At 44.5% G+C, this 27,621-nt stretch overlaps 2 protein-coding genes across 7 annotated transcripts in view; one reads left to right on the plus strand and one right to left on the minus strand.

The window, feature by feature from the left end:
- bicd1a (bicaudal D homolog 1a) overlaps nucleotides 1–27,621 on the plus strand; it is a 52,839-nt gene that overhangs the window by 17,622 nt on the left and 7,596 nt on the right. For 4 of the 6 annotated variants that reach the window (XM_013138754.4, XM_013138755.4, XM_013138758.4 and 1 more), the window contains exons 2-7: nucleotides 11,199–11,411; nucleotides 20,123–20,275; nucleotides 20,746–21,225; nucleotides 23,341–24,471; nucleotides 24,722–24,873; nucleotides 25,005–25,218. In XM_013138754.4, the coding sequence (XP_012994208.3) occupies nucleotides 11,199–11,411; nucleotides 20,123–20,275; nucleotides 20,746–21,225; nucleotides 23,341–24,471; nucleotides 24,722–24,873; nucleotides 25,005–25,218 (2,343 nt within the window). Of the gene's footprint in view, nucleotides 1–11,198; nucleotides 11,412–20,122; nucleotides 20,276–20,745; nucleotides 21,226–23,340; nucleotides 24,472–24,721; nucleotides 24,874–25,004; nucleotides 26,742–27,621 lie in introns of those variants that run through there. The other 2 variants (XM_013138753.4, XM_013138756.4) reach the window with 1 other exon arrangement.
- LOC117593418 (E3 ubiquitin-protein ligase TRIM39-like) lies at nucleotides 279–3,496 on the minus strand. Its single transcript, XM_034288414.1, has 2 exons — nucleotides 3,414–3,496; nucleotides 279–1,972 (listed from the first exon to the last, which is right to left on the minus strand). The coding sequence occupies exon 2, from the start codon at nucleotides 1,968–1,970 to the stop codon at nucleotides 663–665; it is 1,308 nt and encodes a 435-aa protein (XP_034144305.1). The 5' UTR covers nucleotides 1,971–1,972; nucleotides 3,414–3,496; the 3' UTR covers nucleotides 279–662.

The raw sequence follows: 27,621 nt of genomic DNA on the forward strand, positions 1-27,621 counted from the left end.
TGTGTAGACTTTTTATATCCACTGTATTTGGATTTCCACACATCCATTGTACTAATGGATGTGTAGCCTTATAAGGTTTTGTTATGCAGGATTCCAAAATTATTGCAGAGTCAGCACAATTCACAAAATGAATGCCTACTCTCCAATGCTATTTTGAAAATATTGCCTATGCAGAGCTCAGGACAAGTTACCGGTTTAGACAGGAAATGCCACATCTTTGTTTTACCATTTATTAGAGAAACAATGCTCAACAATACACATGCAATATCGTGGCGTTAGGTTCTGTTCCTTTGGAGTAACTCACTTGGAATTCATTTAAATTAAATTGTAGTAATCACACTAAGTTCATTCACCTTAGGAAAAGATAACTGGAGAGAGAATATATATACCGTATATATGGTATACATACTGTATGATTTACATTTCATACACTAATTTATGCAATATTTAAACATTTAAAAGCCCTATATAAAAGCCCCCTTTACTATTAATATTGTTATTATTATTATTGCAACTACTAAAACATGATTTCATTTGATGTACTGTAACATACTGCTTTCTCAAGGTGCTGATCTAAACACATGTATAATATGGTCTACAATGCAAACACATTATTAGTTGCAAGATATTAGTTGCAAGATATTATGCACTTTTAGGTAGGGTCAAGTTGGGACGTTGATACTTAGTTGCTTCTCAACTGGGGTAATAACCATTGGGGCTGAATTTTCTTCATCAATAATTACACCAGGGCTGAAGAATGGATAGAGTTTCTCACTGATAGTGTATCCTGTGAAAGAGTGGATATGAGACCTGTTGTTCACATCATAAAAGGAGACCTGACCTCTTTCGTAATCAATGTAAATCCCTACCTTCTTGAGGTTCTGACTCTGAGAGCGGATGATAGTACCGTCTCCAGCAGCGAAATACTCTTCCCTCAGATGTAGGACTAGATATCCATGTTCAGGGCTCAGTGTAATATTCCCCTTCCTATCAATGGACTCTATGGCTACTCCTAAATACCATATAGTTTTCCCCTCTACCTGCACCTCATAGTAGAATTTCCCTGAGGTAAAGCCCTCCTTTCCAAGCACAATCAAATATTGATCAAACCTTTGAGGATTGTCATTCACATTCTGCTGAATATAACCAGTCCTCACTTGTTTCCTGTCTTCAGAGATGATGAGGTTGGGATGTGCTGTATCAGGATCAAAAGTCACATCCACTGCACACGACTTGATCCTTACCAACTCTGCGGAAGACACCCTGTTCTCCTCACTATTGAGTGCTTCCCGCAGCTTTTCCACTCCTCTCCCCGTGGCTCCAACACTGGGATCACTGTGAACACTGATCCCAGACCAGTCGATGGTGGCTGGTGGGGAACACAGGGATGGAAACATCTGGAGAACTTTGAGGTGGTCCTTAGTGTCTGAGAGCTGCTTCAGCGTAGTTCTTCTCTCATGTATAGTAGAGATTTCCTCTCTTAGCTTTTGAATTTGCTTTACAGCCAGTTGTGTTGCTTCTTGGTGCTTCACATTAATCTCCTCAATTGCTTCTAGGTAGGTATTCTCAACAAATCGTGCCATGTCAGCCAGGAACAGAACTGTGTCCTCTTTCTCCCTCTCTACATTTTTCTCAGTGATTTTTGTTAACTGAAAGATTTCTTCAATCAGCTCCTCTCGATCCTGGATCATCAGTTGCATTTCAACCATCACCTCTTCTAATTCTGCCTCTCCACACTCATCCCCTGTGTAGACATTGTGGTGAATGGCCTGGTCCTTGCAGAACGGATACTGACCCGTTTGGCCACTTCCACAGGTGTGTCTGTCTTGTTTCATTCTGTACTCATACATCAGGTCATCCTCTTCATCATCATTATCTTCTTGGTCCGCATTAGCTGTGCATGCCAGGCAAACAACAAACACTAGGCAATAAAGGCTGGCGTTCAGGGTCTTCTTGGATTTTGGCAACATAGCTGGGAATAGGACAACACAGTCAGTTATCTATTGTTTTTTAAGGGACACTACAGTACGTTGTTAAACTAAAACCAAAACAGATAGATACACTAATATATCAGAGAGTAAAAATCGTGGTATTATTCCATGAGTGACCTATAAAATTGTTGTGTTTGTAAAGAAAGGAAATTAATGAGAATAAATTGAAATCCCCAAATCTGCATTTTGTCAATAACATGTAGGAAAAGGCAACAGGACATAGGCACAGGGAAAACGGAGGACTTTACTAAAGAAACTCAAAAGGAACAAAAACAAGATTCAGGAACAAGTCATAACAGAATATGATGCCAAAAAAAAAACACCAAACGCATTAGGGAAGAAGGAACTTATATAGGGACGTTGATCAGGAGCACGGGAGGTCAGTGATTACGTGAAACCGATTCTGTAACTGAGGGAGAATCCCACTGGCATGCAGTAGTCGCATGGCGTATTGAACAATTGGCCTCAGGAAATCGAATGTGGCTAGCTCACATACCTCTAAGAGCGGTAACATAACCTTTCTGAACAATCACACGATGCAAACTTCAAGCGAAAACAAATGAAAGCTCAAAAATATCATGTGTGGAATTGATGAAATCCCCTGAGTTGAAGCACAACCCAGAAAATAGTTCAACACTAATTTATCAAATTCTGAACAATGAAATTCTTGTGACATGGCACACAACATCTACATAGTAAGAATTAAGAAATATATAAAGTAAAAAATATATCAATAATATATGTAACAGTGTAAATTGTGATTTAAAGAGAATAGCCAATTATGAAAGTCATGAATCTGTTAGGAATGAAATCAGACGCCAAGAGTGGGAGGAAGGTCATGTAAAACTCAGTTTCCTCTAGTTCAGACACACAGGCACACATGCGTTTCTCTCACCACAGCAGCACAAGTTTGTCTCAAGTCTGCAGTGATGAGTAGTTATAGGCATTCCAGTACTTTTATGTGAGCTGGCACTTGTGATAGGTTATACCTTACCTGTCCTAATTATTAGATTGCCTGCATATTCTACCTGATTAATAAATAAAGGTAAATTAAATAACAATCAACTATCTATAAAAGCTCAATAGATAGCTCTCCCTACTATCTACTTCTGCATTGTGGAATTGCTGTCGTCAGAGATGATTTTGTAACCTCTCTCCAAATAATCCTTTAGGAAATCAGAGCTAAGTGAACAGCTCCTTTTACCTCTGCAATTCAGTTTCCAGAATCCACCAAATAGACGTTCAGATAGCTAGCAAAGACCCATCACTAGTGGAGATGCATACGAGCCGCGGCTGCGACCAACCTAACTTCATCAGGGTGTTATCTACAACGAAACCTTAACAAAACACTCATACTTTTTTTGGTCCAATCTATAAATTAAATTTCTACCTGAGCATTAATGAATAAACCTGTCCTCTCACCTGATCATGTAATTCTCTCTTGGCTCTCTCTTGGACGTCAGGCTCTCTTCTTCACCAGTGATAACCTCCTCGGAGATCATTACTTTATAGACTGGCCCTGGTGAGGAGAGTTTCCTTTTACTGTAATAGGTAAAATATGTATTTCCTCATTTTTCTAAACAACTATTGCATAATACCAATTCATGGTCACTATTAACCTGTTTCAAGGACCAAGTCAATGTGCATTATATCATATGGAATTCATATATCTACTTGTTCAGTGAAGTAAATCCCATTTTTACATTAAAATTCATATTCAACCTGAAGGTTCTGCCCGCCCAGTATATCGGGAATCATTTGTGTGAATTCCCAGTGAGGCATTGACATTAAGGAAGTCTGCAGACAGGGGAGGGGGGCCCAACTCTCTCCATGGAGACACACAATCCTTTACCACCAGGATGCCTGGAGTTCACTCTGTCCTCTGAAAGGGTAATACAGCCCAGGTGCCCCTGTGTTTCTTATGGATGGAGGTTGTGAGGCTCTGCTGAAGGGTTCTGGTTCAGTGACGTACAGCATGAAGGCCACATAGGAATGTAAAGGAACATGCATTCATCTCTGTGGTTCATGTGGATTGTTCGGTGCTGGGCTGTATGATGGGGATGGCAGTACATTTAGTTGTAGGGATTTTAGGGTCACTGTTTATTTGTGGGTTTTTTTATTGACAATTTAGTAGTCTAATTTGAACAACGGTTTATTTATATACAATTTGACAATATGTTCCCCAGCTCAGTGAGACATTTGTTGTCAGACTAGTAAATGTATCTTAGTCATCATGTCTTAGGAATGTGGGAAGTATTTTCATTTTAAATTAGATTTAATTTATTTCATTTGTTCTGCGGTAATATTATCAACCGCATAAAACAGTTATATGAAACCTTCTAAGAACTAGCCATCAGCTGAAGTGGAGGTTACATTTGTTTGGGAATCGAACAACGTAATGATGGCACAGTGAAAACATAACATAGTTAACATTTCTGAAAGACACAGGGTGGACAGCCGTGGCGTTCAACACTTGGCCTTTGGGCTTAATTTTTGTTCTTTCTTTTTCATTTTTTGTTTCTGTCTGTCTCTTTCACTCTCATGGCTTGGTTTCCCTTTTGCTTTCTTCTAAACTCTGAATCGCCCCTCCTGTTTCTCTCACTGGCTTTCTGGCTAAGAGTGACTGAAACTAGGGTGATGGGAGTCTTCCAAGAGCCTGCCATCACATCCTGCTCGTATGTCAGAATGTTAGATTGGCCTTCCAGCATCTTCCATTAATATCATCTTTCCTCCTCCCCTCTGTCCCTGTGAGGGTAATGAGTGCATAAAAAGGCAAAAAAACAGGCACCAACAACATGGAGAAACCACTGCTTAGCCTGTCTTTAATGCAAAGAACACACCTCACGGTCGAAACAATACAGACACAATAACTCAAATAAGATGTGTGTTTATGATGTGTGTCTGTGGTGTGTAGCCTGTGAGTTGCAGGTTCGCCAATTTTCCTGCCGAGGGCACGTTACTTTGCAGAGTTCAAACTACGTTTGAGCGTCTTGCACCAGGATATTGGCGGGAGAAAGGAATGATTAGAATTTCAAGCTCCCACTGACTTTTAAATCCTCTTTGTAAGCCTACTGTGGTTCAAACGTGGTTTGAAGTTCAACATTGCCATGTGAGATCACTTCTGAAAATGTATTAATTCAACCTCAGTCTTCATGAGAAGCAATTTTTTGTGTAACGTTAGTTATGGACCAAGTGAGCTCTCTGCAGAGGAGCAGGACTGGAACAGAGCACAAACCACTGCTGTTCCTGAGTTGTAGTCTTTTAGATTATGAAAAATGTCAACGCCATGTACATTTATTGTTAGAAATCTGCTAGTGGGAACATCACTGAAAAACATCCAATGGCTCTATCTAATAAGCAAAACTACCCACAAAACCATGTAGCATGATCAGTGTCACAGGGAGGCTTTGTGAAAACATGGAGGCTTTACAAAATTAAACTAAACTTATTTTTCAGATTTCACATATTTCACATATTAAAAGTGTGTTGTTTAGTCCTCAAAGCCCATTCCTGTGCTCCTTCTAGACTATAATGTGTGAAACAAATCTCACTGATTTAGAAATCTTGCAATCATGTTATGAAACACCAAACGTTGCCCCAGGGTGAAATGTCCCTTTACTGTGCTTGTACTGTTCAGTGCCGAAAAAGTTGAATCATATCTAAAGTTTTTCTTAGGATATGACCCCAAGTTTAGTCTCTACAGTAGAGGAACACTTGTCAACTCTCAAACAGGGCCAATCACAGGTATTAGCTTTTTTGACATTGTCTCTATGGCTAATACCGGACACTCAGTCATTCTTTATCACGCAGTCTTCTAAACTCACGGCTCCATTTAATACCAATTAATTGTATATTATACTTTTGTAATGCTTTTTATGACGTGATTCAAAATTGCAGTTGCTGTCAATCACGTAACTTTTTGGCCACTAACGTTTCCTCTCTGATCTCTGTTGTTTTGTTTCCTCCCTGAGCCACACCCATTTCTTACTTTTCTGTCCTTTCTTTTCTTTCGCTCCACTGACTCTCTTTTCACTCACACGCTATCGAAGTATGCACACACATCACGTAAGTATGCTACATGGGGTATTTTCGTGTAGTGGACCCATGCGCTCACACTTGCATGTGACAGGGCAACTGGCCAATGAAACACAACTAAGCCACACAGCCAACGGACGCATCCCTCCACAAAACAAACAGAATATCGCATACTTCTCCGCGACATTTTCGATTGTGGTATTGCAATAACGATATTCAGTCAATATATTGGGCACCCCTAGTCTAAAATGTGCCCAGTACTACTGATGAAGGTCTGTCGCAGAAGGGAAGGATTTCAGGGAAGCACACCACAACACAACATTTCATAAACCAGTGCACCAGACTGTGTCGAGCAGAGGTCTCTGCTCCTAATTCTGGGCCTTTGGGGTGAATATCTTTAAAAAGGACCGTCTTTGTGTGGATTCGAATCGAATACTGCCCATTATACCTCGGGGTGGAATTCATAATGCCTTATAAAATAATAATCAGGATACAGTATCATCCTGGACTCAGCTTGTTAACCCCTAATTATTCTCACCCCAGGATAGGACGTTATGCGTCTTCCCAATCCACCATGTTTGATGTGACATTAAGAACATCTTGTTATTCCAATATTGCAGTGGCCCTCAAATTCCTGTTGATCGTTATATACTATCAGTTACAGATATAGTATTATTTGAAGCCCTGTGTCAAATGAGGCCACAGGGAGCCTGAGCATGACGTCACAGAGTGATGACCTATGTAGAAAATAACAGGAAGCAGAAACAACAGATGGAGGGAGCAGGCTTTCCTTTAGAAAAACCATCTGCCAGTCCAAATATGCATCCAAGATACTAGATGAACAGTGCTACTGAACCACAGGCAGTATGTGGGTCCCTCGGGGATGGGAGAAGGGGAAAGGGGCTCGCGGTGGAAGCCTGGCCAGGCTGGAGCTCCAGGCCCCTGCCCCGAGGACCCAGCTGGACTCCGGTGGGTTCTGTGGAGCCTCCCTGCCTGGCTGAACATTAACAGAACCCCCATATAAAAGCAGCAGTGCCAGCTCACTCACCCCAGTTGAGCCTAGAATTAATCAACGCTTTTGTTCCAGGGACTAGGGGACCTCCTACCAAGTCATTTAAAACATTATTTGATGGTTTTGATCTGGAAATAGAGGAGACAAAAGGGACCTCAGAAATAAACTTCTCACATTAATAAATGTTTGTGCGTTTGTTAATGTGAGAATACAGCAGCTCCTTGTAGAGATTTGGTGATGATTTGGAGATGTGGATTCTGTAAAATGAAGGTTTGTTTATATGTATGCTGCGTGTTACTTGTAAATGTGATTCACCCTGGGTTTTGTTCACATGCTGCTGGTACAAGAGTGAACCAGTGGCAAAACAAGGGTGACTTATAGGAATCAGTGGAAAATCAGTGGCAACGTATTGAACACCCATTATTTGCCATTGATCTGTTTTAGTAATTTTGCGGTTAATTGGCCAGGATGACTGTGACCATGATTTGCATTCCAGTCATTCAGCAGTGATGACTGGTTGAGCTCTCTTTCTGTGAAAGAGTCCTTTCATTTCTGACTGGGTACGTCATTGTGTGTGTGTGTGTGTGTGTTTCCAGTCTGTAACACCGCCCAACTTGGCGTGCTGTGTTGTTTCCTTGGAGATGGGAATCTGTCGGTGTGTGTTACACAGTAGGTGGCCAACGGTCAATAGAAGGATGGATGTTATTCTATACATCTGCTGCTAAACCTTCTTGTCTCATTTACATGCACAAACACACGCACGCACACGCTGGTATACATGCACAGACACGATACACCTCCAAACACACACAGCAGTAGCTAAACTCAGACAACTATGACAGCTGGTCATTGGATGAATGTTCCAGTGATGTTCTGTACACCCATTTTGTCATATCTGTGGGGTCATTGGATGAATGTTCCAGTGATGTTCTGTACACCCATTTTGTCATATCTGTGGGGTCATTGGATGAATGTTCCAGTGATGTTCTGTACACCCATTTTGTCATATCTGTGGGGTCATTGGATGAATGTTCCAGTGATGTTCTGTACACCCATTTTGTCATATCTGTGGGGTCATTGGATGAATGTTCCAGTGATGTACAGTACACCCATTTTGTCATATCTGTGGGGTCATTGGATGAATGTTCCAGTGATGTTCTGTACACCCATTTTGTCATATCTGTGGGGTCATTGGATGAATGTTCCAGTGATGTACTGTACACCCATTTTGTCATATCTGTGGGGTCATTGGATGAATGTTCCAGTGATGTTCTGTACACCCATTTTGTCATATCTGTGGGGTCATTGGATGAATGTTCCAGTGATGTTCTGTACACCCATTTTGTCATATCTGTGGGGTCATTGTGGGGTGTATATAATGTTAGAACTTTAACTGTGCAGAGTGAGATGTACAATCTGTTGTTAACAGTTTAGTGATTGACCACATGCTCTTATCCAGAGGGACAATTAACACATAAATTTTTTGAAACTAGCTGGAGCCCACAACTCAGTAGCAGTACCCAAACATTTGTTTGATTAGTTCTATATTTATGTACAGCAGAAGCAATAAAATGAACGACTTGATTGGGTCTGTAGCTACCGAAACATGAGAAAGCATAAATTATTTAATAAAACATTGTTACTGGGAGACACAGGAAACTGTTGCAGGAAACAGACGCCAGACAACGGCTTAGGGTCCTGGAGGGCGTTTTAATAACAGAGAGAGGAGTAGTAGTAGGGGAAGAAGAAGCGGAAAAATCAAAAGCAAACAACAAACACCTTTTATAGGGAGGCGACGGTGTCATCTCCGGGGCAGCCTCCAGGTGGCGCTCCGTCATTCAGCATCGCCTGTTGAATCTTTTATTCGGGCCATTCTGCGTTCAGCCTCGGCCCGAAGGAGCTCTTAAAGGCCTCTCCTGACAAGGTCCCAACGGGGGGCAGGTGGGTCGGGGAGGGGTTGGCCCTGCATGCTGGTGCCAGATGGAGCCTTCCGTGGAGGCATTGGCACGACAATGATTCAGTAGGATTGGGTTCACGACCCAGTTTATAGAGAAATTATAACACTTCATATCCACTGGTAAATGTTTGCTTCTGTTGTTGTTTGTATTGGATTTGGGATGAATGGGTTGAACAATGTTCTGCTCTGAACATTACTTTGTAAAACATGCAACGCGAAGGGACTCGGAATGTGCAGAATGTTGGTGTTTTTCCCCTTACATATCTTCAATCAATCAGGCCTGGAAGGGTGTGGTATATGGCCAATATTCCGTAAGCAAGGCATCTTGGGGGTTTGTCGGGATATATTGCCAATATACCACGACTAAACGAATTGCCTGTTATAAACCTGTTACCAACCCAATAAGAGCACTGAAAAGGGATGTGATATCATAACTGTGGTAGCATGGATGCCTTTATAAAAAGTTTAACTTTAACTGCCTGTACATTGAGCTCTCCGTGTCAGCAGAGCACTGGCTTGTTTTCTGTGCCATCTGTGTGTATTAAGATCTGTCGTGGAGCAGAGGGATTTTATCATGATAAATTACCCCTCTACTAACCCCATATCAAGATGTTGCACACTGCTCTTTCCATATGTTGATTTGTGATGTTGACTCAATAAATAGTTAAAGTGTAGTTAAACATGCTGCTTTAGAAAGGGAGTTTATTTAAGGTATGATAACAATAAAGGCTTTGTGTCTTATGAATGATTCACTGCTTTACTAGAATGCTGTGGAGATTATGATCATAGGAAAGCTGTTTAGTTGATTTATTAATTGACAATCAGAGTCAGGGTCTGGCTTAAGCCCTGTGGGCGAACCATCCAACAGGATTTGGTTTTGTTTGAACAGAGTAAGGTGGAAGGGCTGATACTTACGAGAGGACAGATCTCTGTTCAGACCTCGGTCTCTCATTCACCCACTAGAATAACTGTCACATATTCATGTCATCTTGTTATGCTAATTCATTACAAAATCCACAAATGTTTAACAAAATTAACATGTTCACTTCCCGTCCCATTCCAACCACAACATTAAAGTGAATGTAAATTTTTTCAAATAGTAATAAAGTTTTCCTATATGCAGAGTCCGTTCACACTGTTGGTCTTAGTCCAGTAGGTGCTGGGTTAGGCTACTGGGAGATGATTTGCTTCGTTTGGTCTGACCTGCCTTCTGAGCACCGCACATAGACGCCACAACACGATAGAACCGCTGAGAGATAGAAACTGAGAACCCAAAAATGTATTGTGGGAATTAATCTTAAACTTCCTGCCCAGTGAAAGTCTTCCTTTAAAATTAAACATTCTTCCCAAGCCACATTTACAATAGATATAGTATGAAGAAGATAGAATGTAAATAGATAGATAGGTGTTTATTCTTACCTGTTATGACTTACTGTATGGTATAGCCCACAGGTGTTCAAGCATCTCTATTCCAAAACTAGGAACACCTGATTAGATTCGTCAGCTCTTTATCAATCCCTGATTAGTGAATCAGGTTTGCCTGTTCAGCGCTACAGTGCCATTGTAAAATGCCTGAGGGTCTCTGAGGAGAGGGTTGAAGACCCTGTAGCCTATTGATTAGGGAACTTACACAGAAACATTTTCAACTTTGCATCCAGAAATAAGGTCTGATAATACCTCCCTGTTGGAGGCTGCTTTCATCCATTTGGTTGTGGATGAACACAGCCCTCCTGCAGGAGAGGAAGCCTGTACAGGTGTGAGCAGGATCCACCTCTAAAGCATTTGCTGGTCGCCAGGGGTCATTGGGTGGTCGCCAGAGGTCACTGGCTGAGTGGTTTCTGCTGTTGTTGATCACTGCTGTGATTCTCTCAATCAAGAGATCAAACCAGGATTCCTGGGCACTGTGTCAGCTCTGGGCACTGTGTGAAAACCTGTGTCAGGAGAATGGCAACACAGTGTCTATTGATCAAAAGACAGAGGCTGAAATGTCATCTCTGAAAACCCTTGAGGCCTGGAGGGAGGGATAAAAACACAGCCATGAGGGACTAAACCGCATCCAGAGTATATGGTTTTATGTCATTTGAAAACGTAGATAGGCTGCTGTAACCACCCAAGTAGCGTTTCATCAGGGCTTTGCGGCAGCTGACCCTCCAACATGAAGCATGTATTCCTCCTGATATGTGTCGTTCCATGTCCCCCCCAGGCGTTTGGCCAGGCGTACTCCAACCAGCGTAAGTTGGCAGAGGATGGCGAGAGCAACGAGGAGACGCTACTGCAGGAGTCCGCATCCAAAGAGGCCTACTACATGGGTCGACTGCTGGAGCTGCAGACGGAGCTGAAGCTGAGCCGCTCGCTGGCGTCCAACGCGTCCAACGAGAGCGAAAGGCTCAACGCTGTGCTGCAGGAGCGCAGGGAGGTACAGTAGGGACATTTGACCGTCAATGTCACTCTCCATTACTGTAAAACGGCCTGAGCTGTAGTGTGGTATGAGTGTTCGGCTTTATTACTGTGTACATGGAGACTGCTAGCTTCCTAGCCACTTGTCAGCTAGCGGCCGGGTCGAGAACCTAGGCTGCCGTTTCCAAGCACCAGTAAAGCCTAGTTCAGCCGGCACGCGGTTAGCAGTGCCCTCACTGGATTCAAACCTGGGTCTCCCACGTGAGAGTCTGTGTCTTTAATTGCTACACCACGTTGCTATATGTTTCCCAAGTGTCGGTGTAGCGTCTCGACATGAGACGCATTAACATCACGACCAAGTTTGAACATTTCACTAGACACCATTAAGCATTGTGTTAAACTGACTAACATTTCTTATTAAGTTTACCTCCACCACAAACAGCATCTATGAACTGTATGGCTTTTGCCCCTGGCTGTTTTAACAGCTCATTAGCCACTAATAGGCCTACTAGTATCTACTAACTTACTACTTGGAATAGTCATAAGAATTGAGCAATTGCTAGCGAGACTGAAGATGAACTTTACACTGCCAAATGTATTTTATTTCATGGCACAACAACGTTTGTTTTCCTTTCATCCTGCAAACAGTTTTATTTTAGGCTTACTATAACGTAGCTACTGAAGGTTGTAGCCAGCAAAGTTTCTGTCTGTCCTGAACAAATCCTAATGCATACTTCGTTTTGACTGGGATGAGGCTCGAATGCGGGACCTGTTGCTTGGAAGTCTGCGTCTCTAACCACTACGATATTTAACAAGGGACAGTCGCTCACTCACTCACTTACTCTGTAAGTGACTTTCACTCTTCTTGGCCTGCTCTGCTTACGTAGCCCCACATAAAGCACCTTAGTGCCACCTGGAAGGCCCCTTTCAGAGATAATTAATTTGTTAACGTCTGGGGCTGCTTCTTTTGATTAAATGTTTCCCTAGGTGATAGGGAGATAATCTTTCCCTTTGTGATCGGGAGGTAAAGTTTCCCTTTGTGATCGGGAGATAAAGTTTCCCTTTGTGATCGGGAGATAAAGTTTCCCTTTGTGATCGGGAGATAAAGTTTCCCTTTGTGATCGGGAGATAACGTTTCCCTTTGTGATCGGGAGATAACGTTTCCCTTTGTGATCAGGAGATAAAGTTTCCCTTTGTGATCGGGAGATAATGTTTCCCTTTGTGATCGGGAGATAATGTTTCCCTTTGTGATCGGGAGATAATGTTTCCCCTTGTGATAGGGAGATAAAGTTTCCCTTTGTGATCGGGAGATAATGTTTCCCTTTGTGATCGGGAGATAATGTTTCCCTTTGTGATCGGGAGATAATGTTTCCCCTTGTGATAGTGAGATAAAGTTTCCCTTTGTGATCGGGAGATAATGTTTCCCTTTGTGATCGGGAGATAATGTTTCCCTTTGTGATCGGGAGATAATGTTTCCCTTTGTGATCGGGAGATAATGTTTCCCTTTGTGATAGGAAGATAATGTTTTGTTATCTTCCACTTCATCCACAGTAGTGGTCACAAGGTCATGCAGAGTGTTTGTGTGTGTGTGTTCACTGTTTACTATCCTGGAGGGGACTGAATATTCCCACAAGTTAGAAGAGGTTAGAGTTAGGCTTAGGGTTGGGGGCTTAGGACTTACTGGTGAACAACAGGGTCAAGAGTTAAGGAAAATAGGAATTTAAATGGGAATCATTTTTGGAGTCCTCACAAGGATAGTAAGACTTAAAATGTGTGTGTGTGTGTGTGTCAGCAGTGACTAAGGCAGAGGGGTTCGTGCTGGGGTCAGACGTTTTGTGGCCACGACCCCATTGTGAAGGGCAAATCCGGTGCTAAGCTAGGGAATAAGAGAAATGCCCTTAGCTCGGCACATGTGCGTCCCTGAGTGAGCTGGGCTGCTCTCCCATCACAGACCTTTCCCTCCCAATACCATGTTGGCACTCACCACTGGGGTCACCGGGTCACTGGATCTACTCCTCTAGTCATTGGAAGGATTTTGAGAGTGCAAGTCACTGAAATGTGTTATTCTATATAAATGTATGTTTTTGTTGACACAGAAGTATAAACAGACATGGAATCATGGGGGGGGTTGTTCTGCCAGAAGAGACCAGAACTTGCCCATTTACCCCCCCACCCCTAATTTACCTCCATAATAACCTGGACAACCTGCCCATTTACCACCCCACCCCCCAACACATTCACCTCCATAACACCCTTCAGAATTTGGACCAGCAGCTGTTTTACTTGCCAGGCAATGGGAAGAGACCCTGGGAATGGACACCGAGGGTGTGTTCTGGGCCCTGCAGGGCGTTTTATTACATGAAACAGAACGGTGAGCAGAGGATGTGAGGGCCAAAGGCAGGTTCCACACTGGGGCGGCCTCCTGGTGGAGGTTTGATAGGAATGGGTGCTGGTGGTCACAGCTTTAGTGGCTTCTCCGGCACCCTTCATCTCCTCGCCGCCTTCCTCCATCTCTGTCTTTCAGCCTTATCTGGACCCACGTTTTGGCCACAGCCACCAGCTTTATTACTATTATTTTTTATTTCCTCTGTTTATACAGAGTGTCGGGCTGACTCGGACCAAGGTCTCTTTTACAGCTGAGCCCTGTCCACAAAAATCATAATGACACAGAAGCACAGTTACACAAAAGAGTTGCATTCAGCAACAATTTGTTCATTGTAGAAACCAAGACATGAAGTTTAATGCGTTTTTGGATCTCATTCCACGAATGAGGGGCATGATACACAAAGGCAGTTTTGCCCAACTCTGTATGCACCTGGGGAACCTCCAAAGCTAACCAATCCTTGCAGCTTGTTTTATAACCACCAATAATCCAGGTTTTTTTAAGAGGAGAGATAATTTAGTAGGTTGCGCATTATAGCCTTATAGACAGACATCAGCCAGTGTCTGGCCCTCCTGGAAACTGAGGAGTCCCATCCAATCAAAGAGTACAGAATACAATGATGCATGCATATACAATAGATCACCAAAATCAAACAGCTTCAACAACTTCAAGTCAATGCTGCTCTCAGGGAGCCCTTAAAGACTTCGTCTGACAAGGACCCAGGAGGAGGCAGGTGTGTAGGGGTGAGCCTGGCCCAGCTGGAAGCCCCCGGAAGATTCCGGAAGCTACAAGTTCTTTCTGTTGGGAGCATTGGTGCAGTGCTGATTTGTGGGTTGTGGGCGTTTTTGCCCCAGAACAAATAGTACGACGGTTGCTAAATTTAACGATTTGGCCTGCGGATTCTCGCTAAGATCCAATGGCTTGTTTGGGTTCTTTTTAGCGGCTTTAGTGTAGGCAGAGCAATAAACTTTCTTTTGCATGTATTTCACATGTATTTGTCACCTGTTTGCTACCAGGGCAGCCCTTGGATCTTTTGACTAGCTTGGAGATTTGCCCTGCTTTTTGGGCCACATTCAGCTGTGTTAGTGCATATTAATTAGACATCTGTCTCTTTTTAATGTTTGAGACAGATGCTGCTGTCAGGTAAGGGTTGATTTGTCTCTAACTGCATCAACTGGTGTAATGTGGGTCCCAAACAACATGTCAACAACCTTTCATCTAGGAAAATCAAAGACATTTTTGAAGAAAGCGTTTTGGGAGGTTTTTTTAGAGGCTGAAATATACAAATGATACCAGATACTGCGTAATTCAAATGCTTTGTGAGCTGTCAGCAGCTTTCAACTTCCATTTCCTACTGCTGTTTTGGTGCTATTTCCATGGTGCTTGTGTTGTGCCAGTGTTTGGTGGTGGGCTAACTCCTTCCTCCTCCCTGATCCAGTGCTGGTGTGGATCCTCTGATAACTCCAGCCTCCGTAGAACCTCACCGGCAGATCGTTGACCAGTAATCCCCTGGGCTTCGTGGACAGCTCAGTCCAAATGCCCTGCTTTGTGACCAAAATGGAATGGAACACCACTACCAATTAGCAAGCCTTGGGTGTCATATAAAGCAATCTACAAGGCCACAACGTTTATTTTTTTTATTGAGCTGTTTTTCGCTTGTTTTGAAAACAGGTGTAGAGGCAGTTTCGATGTAAAATGCTGCTCCGGGCTTGAATACAGACGTGGAAGCATGTACAGTTTACTGTAACATTAGAGTACAATGACCTTCCATTTGGCTGAGCCCTGCTGCTTTTCATGTGGCTGAAGGAATGTGGTCAGTCTGGTAATGGAGAATTGTCTGTCATGTCTGTCCCATGAATCGCTCTACTGCTGGTGTATCTCTGGCCAGGCAGGCCAGGCAAGTCAGGCAGGCCAGGTAGGTCAAGCAGGTCAGGCAGGTCAGGCAGGTCAGGCAGGTCAAGCAGGTCAGGCAGGTCAGGCAGGCTAGGCAGGTCAGGCAGGCCAGGCAGGTCACCCAATGCCTACACTCTCCAAAGACATGGTTCTTGGAGTATCCTTTACTCTGAAACCCCTATGAATTTCTCAAATAAATATTTCAAAGAGTATTTTGAAGAACTATTTATACTTGTTCTGAGAAAAAAACATATAAACAACAAATGCACAAAAGAATCTACCCGTAAAGGTTCTTCAAATGGTTCTATGAGGAACTATTAAAAGGGAGTTATTTCCCCTCAGTTTTAGTGTAAAGAACCCCTAAGGGATCCTCCAAGAACATTTTCTTTTTGAAAGGGTGGACCAAGTTTCTGCGTCAGCAGTTTGGTCTGGGACAGGCTAGGAGCCACTCAGCAACTTTACTAAGGAGAAGCCAAATTAAAAACCTAGAATACATAGTAAAGGCTATGGTGGCTATACATTTGTTTACAATTTACACAAGTAGATTTGAATTGGTTTCAGCCCGGAGCGACCTGTAAAACATCTATAAATGAGATCTGTAAAACATCAATATTAGCATGTGGACATTTAGTGTGGAAAGGCAACCCAAAAGATCTCACATTGTTTTAATTGTGTGTGTGCGCGCAAGTCTGCCTGACTAACTATATGCTTTAAAGTATACATACATATTTTCTAAAACAAAATGTATGTAACATACTTATTTTCTTGACAGTTTGGGAAGCATGTTCCTTAGCTGCACTGCGTACATGTAATAAACAATCATTGAACAGGAAGGTTATGTGTTTACAGAAGCAATCCTATTTTTTCACTAATTCACATCAGAACACACCAGATCTAGTTAAACATAATAGCAATTATGAAAACCAATTATGAAGAATTTGTCTTTTGTAAATGCAGCAGAAAGGTGTTTTGCAACTCGTTATTTGCACTAGCACTGAACCTGTTGTGCACTAAAACAGTTGCTTCTCAGAGCTTATCTGATTGGTGACAGCTCAATTGGTTAAAAAAGATGATCCCCTCATAAGCTCGTAAAAATACTCATTCATCATCGTGACACTTTAAACTATTAAATGCAATTTGAATGAAAAACGAACTTACAATTGAAGCATACGGAATGCAACTAGGTTTTTTCAAGTGTGTTTGACTTAAATCGTAGTGAACATGTAGAATAGAATAATAAAGAAAAACTATTTTAAAATGTACTTCTAATTTGTTTAATATTGTCACAATTTGGCATGGTTAGCAGGATACAGGCAGATGTAGTTTAATCAAGCAGCACAGCCATAGATGCGCACACACAATGACAAACTAGAAAAACTGGGGCAGGATGCATCTATATAGGGACACAACAAGGGGGCAAGACACAGGAGGACCAGCTGCGCTCAAAATGAATGGACAAAAACCAAACAGAACAGGCTATGTGCCATAACGAAACCAAACAGAACAGGCTATGTGCCATAACGAAACCAAACAGAACAGGCTATGTGCCATAACGAAACCAAACAGAACAGGCTATGTGCCATAACGAAACCAAACAGAACAGGCTATGTGCCATAACGAAACCAAACAGAACAGGCTATGTGCCATAACGAAACCAAACAGAACAGGCTATGTGCCATAACGAAACCGAACAGAACAGGCTATGTGCCATAACGAAACCAAACAGAACAGGCTATGTGCCATAACGAAACCGAACAGAACAGGCTATGTGCCATAACGAAACCAAACAGAACAGGCTATGTGCCATAACGAAACCGAACAGAACAGGCTATGTGCCATAACGAAACCAAACAGAACAGGCTATGTGCCATAACGAAACCAAACAGAACAGGCTATGTGCCATAACGAAACCAAACAGAACAGGCTATGTGCCATAACGAAACCAAACAGAACAGGCTATGTGCCATAACGAAACCAAACAGAACAGGCTATGTGCCATAACGAAACCAAACAGAACAGGCTATGTGCCATAACGAAACCAAACAGAACAGGCTATGTGCCATAACGAAACCAAACAGAACAGGCTATGTGCCATAACGAAACCAAACAGAACAGGCTATGTGCCATAACGAAACCAAACAGAACAGGCTATGTGCCATAACGAAACCAAACAGAACAGGCTATGTGCCATAACGAAACCAAACAGAACAGGCTATGTGCCATAACGAAACCAAACAGAACAGGCTATGTGCCATAACGAAACCAAACAGAACAGGCTATGTGCCATAACGAAACCAAACAGAACAGGCTATGTGCCATAACGAAACCGAACAGAACAAAAAGATCATGTGTGTGACAATAAAATCCCAATATTTTCCTAAAAGCCAAGAAAAACACTGTCTGTGTGTGTGCAGATAAAGCTTTTATTGTATAAAATCAATACGCCTTGTTCCTGAGGCCCTTTTCCTTCTTCCAACCCATTTCCTAGATTTATTACTTTTGTGGTCAAACATTTCTCTCACCTAATATATCATCCGATCCAACACAGCATGTTCAAATCTCCACGGCTGCTCCTGCAGCTCTCAGCGACTGGCCCAAGAGAATTATCTTGCAGAGAGTCAGGAGTGCTGACTCTCCTCTTTCTACATGGGATGGGCAATTTGTTTCACAGTCTGATCCCGCCTCTGAACTAAACTTTAGCCTGCCTCATCTTCATCACGTCAAAGGGATTTGTGTGTGTGTGTTTCTGTGTGTGTGTGTGTGTGTGTATGCGCAGCCTTTTTACTATTGCTGTTTTTAACAAAGATGAGAGACCAGACATCTGCAGAGAAGTTGTAGATCAAGCAGAATAAAGTCTTCTAGTTATTAACTTAATGTCAGAGCATAATTGACGAACCATGATGCAAACAAGCAAGTCCTGTATTCCTGTATTTACACAGACATGTATACTATAGCTATTAATCTTAATGTTTTGTGTGCTTTTGGGGTGATTAGGCTTGGTGCCTGTTTAAGAACTTTGTGACAACTACTTATGTGGAACTAGCTTTATAAAATACACCTCATTAGTTGTTTTGACATAATATTCTATTACCAGTTATATACACTCACCTAAAGGATTATTAGAAACACCTGTTCAATTTCTCATTAATGCAATTATCTAATCAACCAATCACATGGCAGTTGCTTCAATGGATTTAGGGGTGTGGTCCTGGTCAAGACAATCTCCTGAACTCCAAACTGAATGTCAGAATGGGAAAGAAAGGTGATTTAAGCAATTTTGAGCGTGGCATGGTTGTTGGTGCCAGACGGGCTGGTCTGAGTATTTCACAATCTGCTCAGTTACTGGGATTTTCACGCACAACCATTTCTAGGTTTTACAAAGAATGGTGTGAAAAGGGAAAAACATCCAGTATGCGGCAGTCTTTTGGTCGAAAATGCCTTGTTGATGTTAGAGGTCAGAGGAGAATGGGCCGACTGATTCAAGCTGATTGAAGAGCAACTTTGACTGAAATAACCACTCGTTACAACCGAGGTATGCAGCAAAGCATTTGTGAAGCCACAACACACACAACCTTGAGGCGGATGGGCTACAACAGCAGAAGACCCCACCGGGTACCACTCATCTCCACTACAAATAGGAAAAAGAGGCGACAATTTGCACGAGCTCACCAAAATTGGACAGTTGAAGACTGGAAGAATGTTGCCTGGTCTGATGAGTCTCGATTTCTGTTGAGACATTCAGATGGTAGAGTCTGAATTTGGCATAAACAGAATGAGAACATGGATCCATCATGCCTTGTTACCACTGTGCAGGCTGGTGGTGGTGGTGTAATGGTGTGGGGGATGTTTTCTTGGCACACTTTAGGCCCCTTAGTGCCAATTGGGCATGTTTTAAATGCCACAGCCTACCTGAGCATTGTTTCTGACCATGTCCATCCCTTTATGACCACCATGTACCCATCCTCTGATGGCTACTTCCAGCAGGATAATGCACCATGTCACAAAGCTCGAACCATTTCAAATTGGGTTCTTGAACATGACAATGAGTTCACTGTACTGAAATGGCCCCCACAATCACCAGATCTCAACCCAATAGAGCATCTTTGGGATGTGGTGGAACAGGAGCTTCGTGCCCTGGATGTGCATCCCACAAATCTCCATCAACTGCAAGATGCTATCCTATCAATATGGGCCAACATTTCTAAAAAATGCTTTCAGCACCTTGTTGAATCAATGCCATGTAGAATTAAGGCAGTTCTGAAGGTGAAAGGGGGTCAAACACAGTATTAGTATGGTGTTCCTAATAATCCTTTAGGTGAGTGTATATGATCACATAGTGCAAAGTAGTATATGCTATACTGTATATAAAAGATATATTCAATATATAGTATACTTTATCAGGTGAATTGTTTGCAAATTAAGGCTTGACTTTGCTTCTCTGTCTCTTCTCCCAGAGTACAGAGGTGCTGGAACTGCAGCGGAGCAGAATGCGGGAGGAGATCAGGGAGTACAAGTTTCGCGAGGCGCGACTCCTACAGGATTACACAGAGCTGGAGGAGGAGAACATCACCCTACAGAAACAAGTGTCTACCCTCAAACAGAACCAGGTCACCAGCAATACCATCACAACTATGGTTTACTGGATCAGATGTAGTATAGACAGTAAAACCTGTCATTATGTCCATTATGTCCTGGTTTACCTCATACACAGTCATCAACACATCTAAGGGACTCAGACAGTCATCAACACATCTAAGGGACTCAGACAGTCATCAACACATCTAAGGGACTCAGACAGTCATCAACACATCTAAGGGACTCAGACAGTCATCAACACATCTTGGGGACTCAGACCGTCATCAACACATTAGTGACACATGCACAGTCATCTACACATTAGTGTCTGTTAGTCTGACCTTAAACTGACTTACTACGCACATGACATAACCCTGTCCTGTCTGTCCCCATCTACGTCTGTCATTTGTCTGTGTCCCTGTCCCCGTCTCTCCCCGTCTGTCTCCCTCTCCCTGTCTGTCTCTCTGTCTGTCTGTACACCTGTTTGTCCTTTGTCCCCCAGGTGGAGTACGAGGGGCTGAAGCATGAGATCAAGGTTCTGGAGGAGGAGACGGTGCTGCTGAACAGCCAGCTGGATGATGCTCTGCGTCTGAAGGACATCTCTCAGTCCCAGCTGGAGGAAGCCCTGGATGCCCTGAAGAGTGAGAGGGAGCAGAAGAACAGCCTGAGGAAAGAGCTGGCCCACCACATCACCCTCAGCGACAGCATGTACGGGCCTGGAGCCCACCTGGCCCTCACGGCCACCGTCGATGGGCTCAAGTTCGCCAATGAAGAGGTCGGCAGTAATGGAACAGCCCTGCCTAATGGTGCCAGTGGGAATGAGGATAGCAATGGCCACTGTAACGGACACCTGGGATTGGCTAAGATGAATGGTGACTACCGGCTGACCAGGAAGGGGGAGGGGCTTCACGGACCTGTTTCAGACCTCTTCAGCGAACTCAGCCTGTCTGAGATGCAGAAGCTGAAACAGCAGCTCCTTCAGGTGGGTCTGGTGCCTAGCTGTGGTCTCCTAGCTAACTGGTGAACAGACGGCAGTTCATCCATGTGTGTTCTTCTGTGAGAGGGAGTGTCCCCCCTGGTCCAAGCTCGGATTGTACTCTGCTGTCTTACCAACTCCCGCTCTTGTGGTCATTTTCCTTGTTTGTCTGTGTTAACATGAAGAAATGATTTGCACAAACAGATCTCCTTCAACCGTCCACCTTCCTCATTTACTCTCAAGAAATCAATGAAGGGGGGTTACCTCTTAGGGAGAGAAAATGAGCGGTTTACACACACACAAAGCATTAAGACACCGTTATCGACCTCCTCTGTCCACAGCACATTGCATTATGGAATGGGAGTGTCTCACCAGTATCTATAGCATACTGAGCAGGCTGGCTACCTACCTGATTACCACCGTCATCACATTAATGCAGGCTGAAGCCAGCCGATGACAAAGGGTTGACATTTAGAGGATGAGATCCAAAAAAATGTAACCCCTGTCAGACGTCGGCTATAATTTACAGACGGAACGCATCGACGATAAGTCTGTGACCGCGCCCCGTTTGACTGACCGATGGCTCTGCGTGACTAGTTTCACAGCCGCGTTGTTTTCTCACAAGACTCCCGTCCCGCGCTATTTGGGCTGACCTGACTGATTTTGATGACATGTAGTGACGTTAGCGGGGGAGGGGGGGGGGTGTTCTGCGCGGTGGGGGCGTGGGCCGCGGGGGTGGGGGTTGTCAGGGCGATTAGCGTCAAGGAGCAGAACAGACCAACCGAGGTCCCAGAGAAGAGGAAATGGAGACGGAAAGGAAGGCTGTCGGGACAGAATGTGTGTGCCATGAGCAGCACTTCTACGCTTGTTAGAGGCCGAGGGCAGGAAGCACGTCCATTACAGGAACCAGAGGAAGGAGGGAGCGCACACAGGGGGTGGGGGAGGGATTCACCCAGTACCACACACAGGACCAACAACACGCAAATACGCACACTACACACACACTCTTCATGTCTAACATGCACAGACACACACACACGTTGTTTCAGAGTGTTCTGGAAGGCCACCGTTTTTGTGTTTTGCTCAGGTCAGTGGAGAATTCATGAATTGATTTTGGATCAAAAATAAACTGTGTGAATTTCTCATTAAACAGACTTCCCTTGTTGTATTCACGAAGCCCCAGCAAGTCCTTCAAGTGAACCAAACCGGGATTTTAATTGCTGTCAGCGGAGTGCAGCATTGTCGTTTGTCTTTCGCTGTGCTGTCATTTATATTTTTTGCCATAAAGCATTACCTTAAACCCATTCAATTTAACGTCACTGGTAACCTTAGCTAATGTGAAAGAAACAATTGGTATAGAAGTATGACATACAAGTGGTTGGTAATACCAGTTACATATATTTTCTTTAAACTACTGCTGGAGTACATTGTTATGTATGTATTTGCCTTATTTTATCATTATATATATTTCTTTGTCTGGCTATATGTTTGCTAATTTAGTGTTCTTCTGAACTCTCACAACATAGTTGTCAGGTGCCATGGCACAATCATTTCATTGTTCAGGATGACGCTGTGTTGTTTGGTGTTCAAAGTCTGCTCAGAAAACAGCAGAAAACAGGAAATTATGAGAATATTTTCTGTTCTTCTAAAGGGTCTTCCTGTCACGTTTTTTGGGTTTGTCATTCATGGGATTTACCTGTAGGTAATGTACTGCTAAACTCATTGAAAGTCTGTCTGTCTGACTGCTTCTGAAATGTATCCATGTGTCATTTTTTTATTATTTCTTCCCGGGGGTTTCCTCCAATAGGGTTTCAGCGCCTCCGTGCAAGGCGGACCAGATGACAGTCGCTCTTCTGATACGATGACTGATCAAAACGACACTAAACTTAGGGATTTTTATGAAGGGGATGGTGCTTAGCAAGCTTCATAAGCGAGCCGTGATACGTAACATTCCACCGCCACAGTAGCCTTGTAGTGTACCTTGAAACTGGGTCTGGATCAGAATTGCTGCTTTCTTTCGGTACTGGACCTCAAGCCTTCAGTTGGCCTGGTGCTGAGATTACTGCATGCGTGCGTAGTAATGTCGCTCTGCTCCCTGCTGTTTGTCCTCCCGTCCTCTAGGTGGAGCGCGAGAAGTCGAGCCTCCTGATGAATCTGCAGGAGTCCCAGACCCAGCTGCAGCACACGCAAGGTGCCCTGAAGGAGCAGAGCGAGCGCGTCCACCAGCTCACCGAGCACGTCAGCGCCGTGAGGCGACTCCACGGTGACAAGGAGGTGTCTGACGCTCAGGAGTCGGAGAAGCCGGACGGGCCGCTCTCCCCCGGTCGCCTCGACAACCACGGCATTGAGATCCTGGAGTGTAAGTACAAGGTGGCAGTAACCGAGGTGATCGACCTGAAGGCGGAGCTAAAAGCCCTGAAGGAGAAGTATAACCAGCGCGTAGAAGGCCAGGGGGAGGAGCTGAGTAGCGGCGATGGGAAGATCCAGGCCCTGGAGCAGAGCTGCCGCGAAGCCCGCGACAGGATGGCCTTCCTGGAGGCGGAACTGAAGGCGGCGACGGGCGTGGCCACGGAGAGTCACGGCATGCTGAACGCCGCGCAGGACGAGCTGGTGACGTTCAGCGAGGAGCTGGCCCAGCTCTACCATCACGTGTGCCTGTGCAACAACGAGACGCCCAATCGCGTCATGCTGGACTACTACCGCCAGAGCCGGAACACGCGCAGCGGCAGCCTGAAGGGCCCCGAGGACCCCCGAGCCCTGCTCTCCCCCCGCCTGGCCAGGCGCCTCGCCGCCGTCAACGCTGGCCTCTCCGAGTCCCCCCGGGGCCCCGCGGACTCCCCCTCCAAAGACCCCCCAGGTCGGGACAACGGGGCGGCGGGTCGAGAGTCGCCAGCCCCGGATGGCCAGGGCTGTCCCACCCACTCCCCCACGGGCTCCCCAGTCATGAACCACTCCAACGGACCCCCCTCCTCCGCCCCCATGCCCTTCGAGGCCGGCGGAGACCTGCGGAAGGAGCCCATGAATATCTACAACCTGAACGCCATCATCCGGGATCAGATCAAACACCTGCAGAGGGCCGTGGACCGCTCACTCCAGCTGTCCCGTCAGAGGGCAGCCGCCCGGGAGCTGGCACCCTTGTTCGACAAAGACAAGGAGGCCTGCTTGGAGGAGATCCTGAAGCTCAAGTCCCTCCTGAGCACCAAGAGGGAGCAGATTGCAACGCTGAGGCTGGTGCTCAAAGCCAACAAACAGGTGAGCAGAGCTTTGGGTTGAGCACCTAGCCTAGTTATATATTGGATATTGAGTGTTGACCAGTATCTTGGTGGGTGTTGACCAGTAGTACATAGTATTCAGTAAGGGGGGTCGTATTGTTCTCATCATCCTCGACCAACAGGTATGGTCAGTCAGCAGAGATTTTTTGGTAGCTGCAATGGAGCTAAAAGACAATCTGATATCTTGAAACCAACTACACAATTAACCCTGACCCCCACTCTTGTTCCAGACTGCCGAGGTGGCACTCGCCAATCTGAAGAGCAAGTATGAGAATGAGAAGTGCATGGTGACGGAGACCATGATGAAGCTGAGGAACGAGCTGAAGGCTCTGAAGGAGGATGCTGCCACCTTCTCCTCTCTCAGGGCCATGTTTGCCACCAGGTGAGGATATCATGGGATCACCTGTAGCCAATAACCACCCTGGAGGAGTTTGTCCTCATGGGAGTCCCACTGTTTCAGATGTTTCTGACCCTCTGTCCATCCATTTCTCCCCACCCATCTCTCTGTTTCAGGTGCGACGAGTACGTGACTCAGCTGGATGAGATGCAGAGGCAGCTGGCGGCGGCGGAGGATGAGAAGAAGACCCTGAACTCCCTGCTCCGCATGGCCATCCAGCAGAAGCTGGCCCTGACCCAGCGCCTGGAGGACCTGGAGTTCGACCACGAGCAGACTCACGACCGCAGCCGAGGCGCCAAGGTGCCCAAGATCAAGACCAGCCCGCCCAAAGTAAGTCGACGAGCCGCCCTCACTGCCCCCCCCAGCCCCACCATGAGACATAACCCCCCCTCCTCCAGCTCCCATGCCTTCACCAGCTCCCTGACCCTCTGCAGCCCGCCCTCCCTGGAGCTGGCCCCTTCCTACAACCCCTGGTCGGCCTCAGATGGAGGATCGTCCCAGTCCTCGTACTTGGCCTCATCCCTTCCTCCCCTGGGTCACCCCCAGTGGTCCCTGGGCACTCAGCCCTTCACCGTTGACCCGGAGTCGCCGACTTTAGAATTCTGTAGACTCATTACCAGTCGAGATTCTGGCCCGCAATATCCTAGCTCTGCCCCCGCGTCTCCGTATCGATCACCCATTCCCAAGGCTTGGCAACACTTGTCGCCAGGGTTGGTGAGAACTCGAACTCAAATAGACGCGCCTCGCCCCTCTGCTTTGGCCGCATCTCCCAACAACCCTGTCCTTCCCACCTGCTGTTCCCAGATGCCTCAACCCTGAATCCAAAGTGGTTACTGGGACTCGGAGACGAGGACAGACTGGTTTCCTGTGTCTGGTTTGACTTGACCTATGATTATGCAGTACTGTGACAGTCTTCTCAGGGATTGGCTATGAGAAAGTTCCAACACAATAGTTCCATCTGGTAGAGAATGAAAGAAGCCTCTGGTGGCCAAAAGGCTGTTTCTGCATGTACATCCCCATTGAGGGCTTCCACCATTTCAGTGTAGTCATTAGGGTGGGACTATAAACATCTTTGCCTGGCTCTTCCTGATGATCCGGATGGAGTCAAGTGCAACCACGGTCTTAGGAGGTATCAGCAAATGAATTATACTAATGAAGAAAATTTACTCATTCATAATGGAGATTGCCTTATTGGGAAATGAACAGAGATGTGTCCGCTAACTATATCTGTGTTCTATCTGTTGACAAGGCTAAACATAGTGTTGGGCTCATAAGGCACAAAAAGTTGTAAACAAATTAAGAAGTTGTAAGTTCTGTAAATAAAAGTATTACATGAAGAAATATGACATGTGGGAAATATACCAGTAATGTGAAGTTGTAATGATGAATAAAGAATGTATTTAACTGTTTTACAAGGACTTTTGGCGTTTAATTAGCTACAATAGTGTGAGGGGAAACTTCTCTGTTTTGCATATACGGTATTTAGATACTTACAAACGTATGGCATTATTTCCCATTTGGCTTTTGGCACAGCCCCCTGCAAGCTTTTAGAGTAGACGTTCAGTGCTGTAGCCAATGCTCGTATTTTCATGGTTGTTGTCATTGGCTATGTAAAATATTCAAATGTAATGTTTTTACATATTTGATTTTGTAGTCAATAGACTCATTGGTGTTTTTCAACTGGGTGCAGGGCTACTGTTATACCATGTGGGTCTTTTGGACCTGTGGCGCCACTCTGTGGATTACTTAAGCAATTACAACCAACTGAAACAACCGCTCCCCAGGCCATTGTAGCCATCTATCACATTCATCATCCATCACATTCATCATCCATCACATTCATCATCCATCACATTCATCATCTATCACATTCATCATCCATCACATTCATCATCTATCACATTCATCATCCATCACATTCATCATCCATCACATTCATCATCCATCACATTCATCATCTATCACATTCATCATCCATCACATTCATCATCCATCACATTCATCATCTATCACATTCATCATCCATCACATTCATCATCTATCACATTCATCATCCATCACATTCATCATCCATCACATTCATCATCCATCACATTCATCATCTATCACATTCATCATCCATCACATTCATCATCTATCACATTCATCATCTATCACATTCATCATCTATCACATTCATCATCCATCACATTCATCATCTCTTGGTTAAGATGAATTTGGTAGAATGGCAGTGAGACAAAAATGAATCCACAGTATTTCTTTGTGGTACTGTACATGGTAGGCTGTACCTCACTGACACAGTCAAGGGATAAAAAAAAAAAACTGTCTCTAACAACCAAATCATTATTACCAACGTCATCAGAACGATGCCAATGAGTCATTCTAGTTTGCATTCTTCATGGAGGATGAACATTATCAAGCCACGATATAATCAGTACACCTCTGGAGCAAAAAGCATTTGACAGAAGTCCCTTTAATGTGTACGCAGAGATACACCGACTGGACAAGTGCCTGATTTCAGACCCCTTTTCTAATGCCCTCTAGTACAGAAGTAGCTTGATGACTCCAGTGGGAATCTCACGTAGTTTCTGGTCGATGGCAGTGGTTGAGTAAAGAGGAGCAGACAGAGATATGTTTGTGTCAAAGAAAGAAACAGAATGACAGACATTTTGTGGTTTTTATGGGAAGGATATAATGGCGGAAAAGGCAGATCTGGAAACCAGTGTGACCCCC

This window comes from Esox lucius, chromosome 19 (genome assembly GCF_011004845.1).
Source record: "Esox lucius isolate fEsoLuc1 chromosome 19, fEsoLuc1.pri, whole genome shotgun sequence".
NCBI classification, from domain to species: domain Eukaryota; kingdom Metazoa; phylum Chordata; class Actinopteri; order Esociformes; family Esocidae; genus Esox; species Esox lucius.

Excerpts from the sequence above, each read along its gene's own strand:
- LOC117593418 (XM_034288414.1), bottom strand. The coding sequence starts at position 1,970 with ATGTTGCCAAAATCCAAGAAGACCCTGAACGCCAGCCTTTATTGCCTA.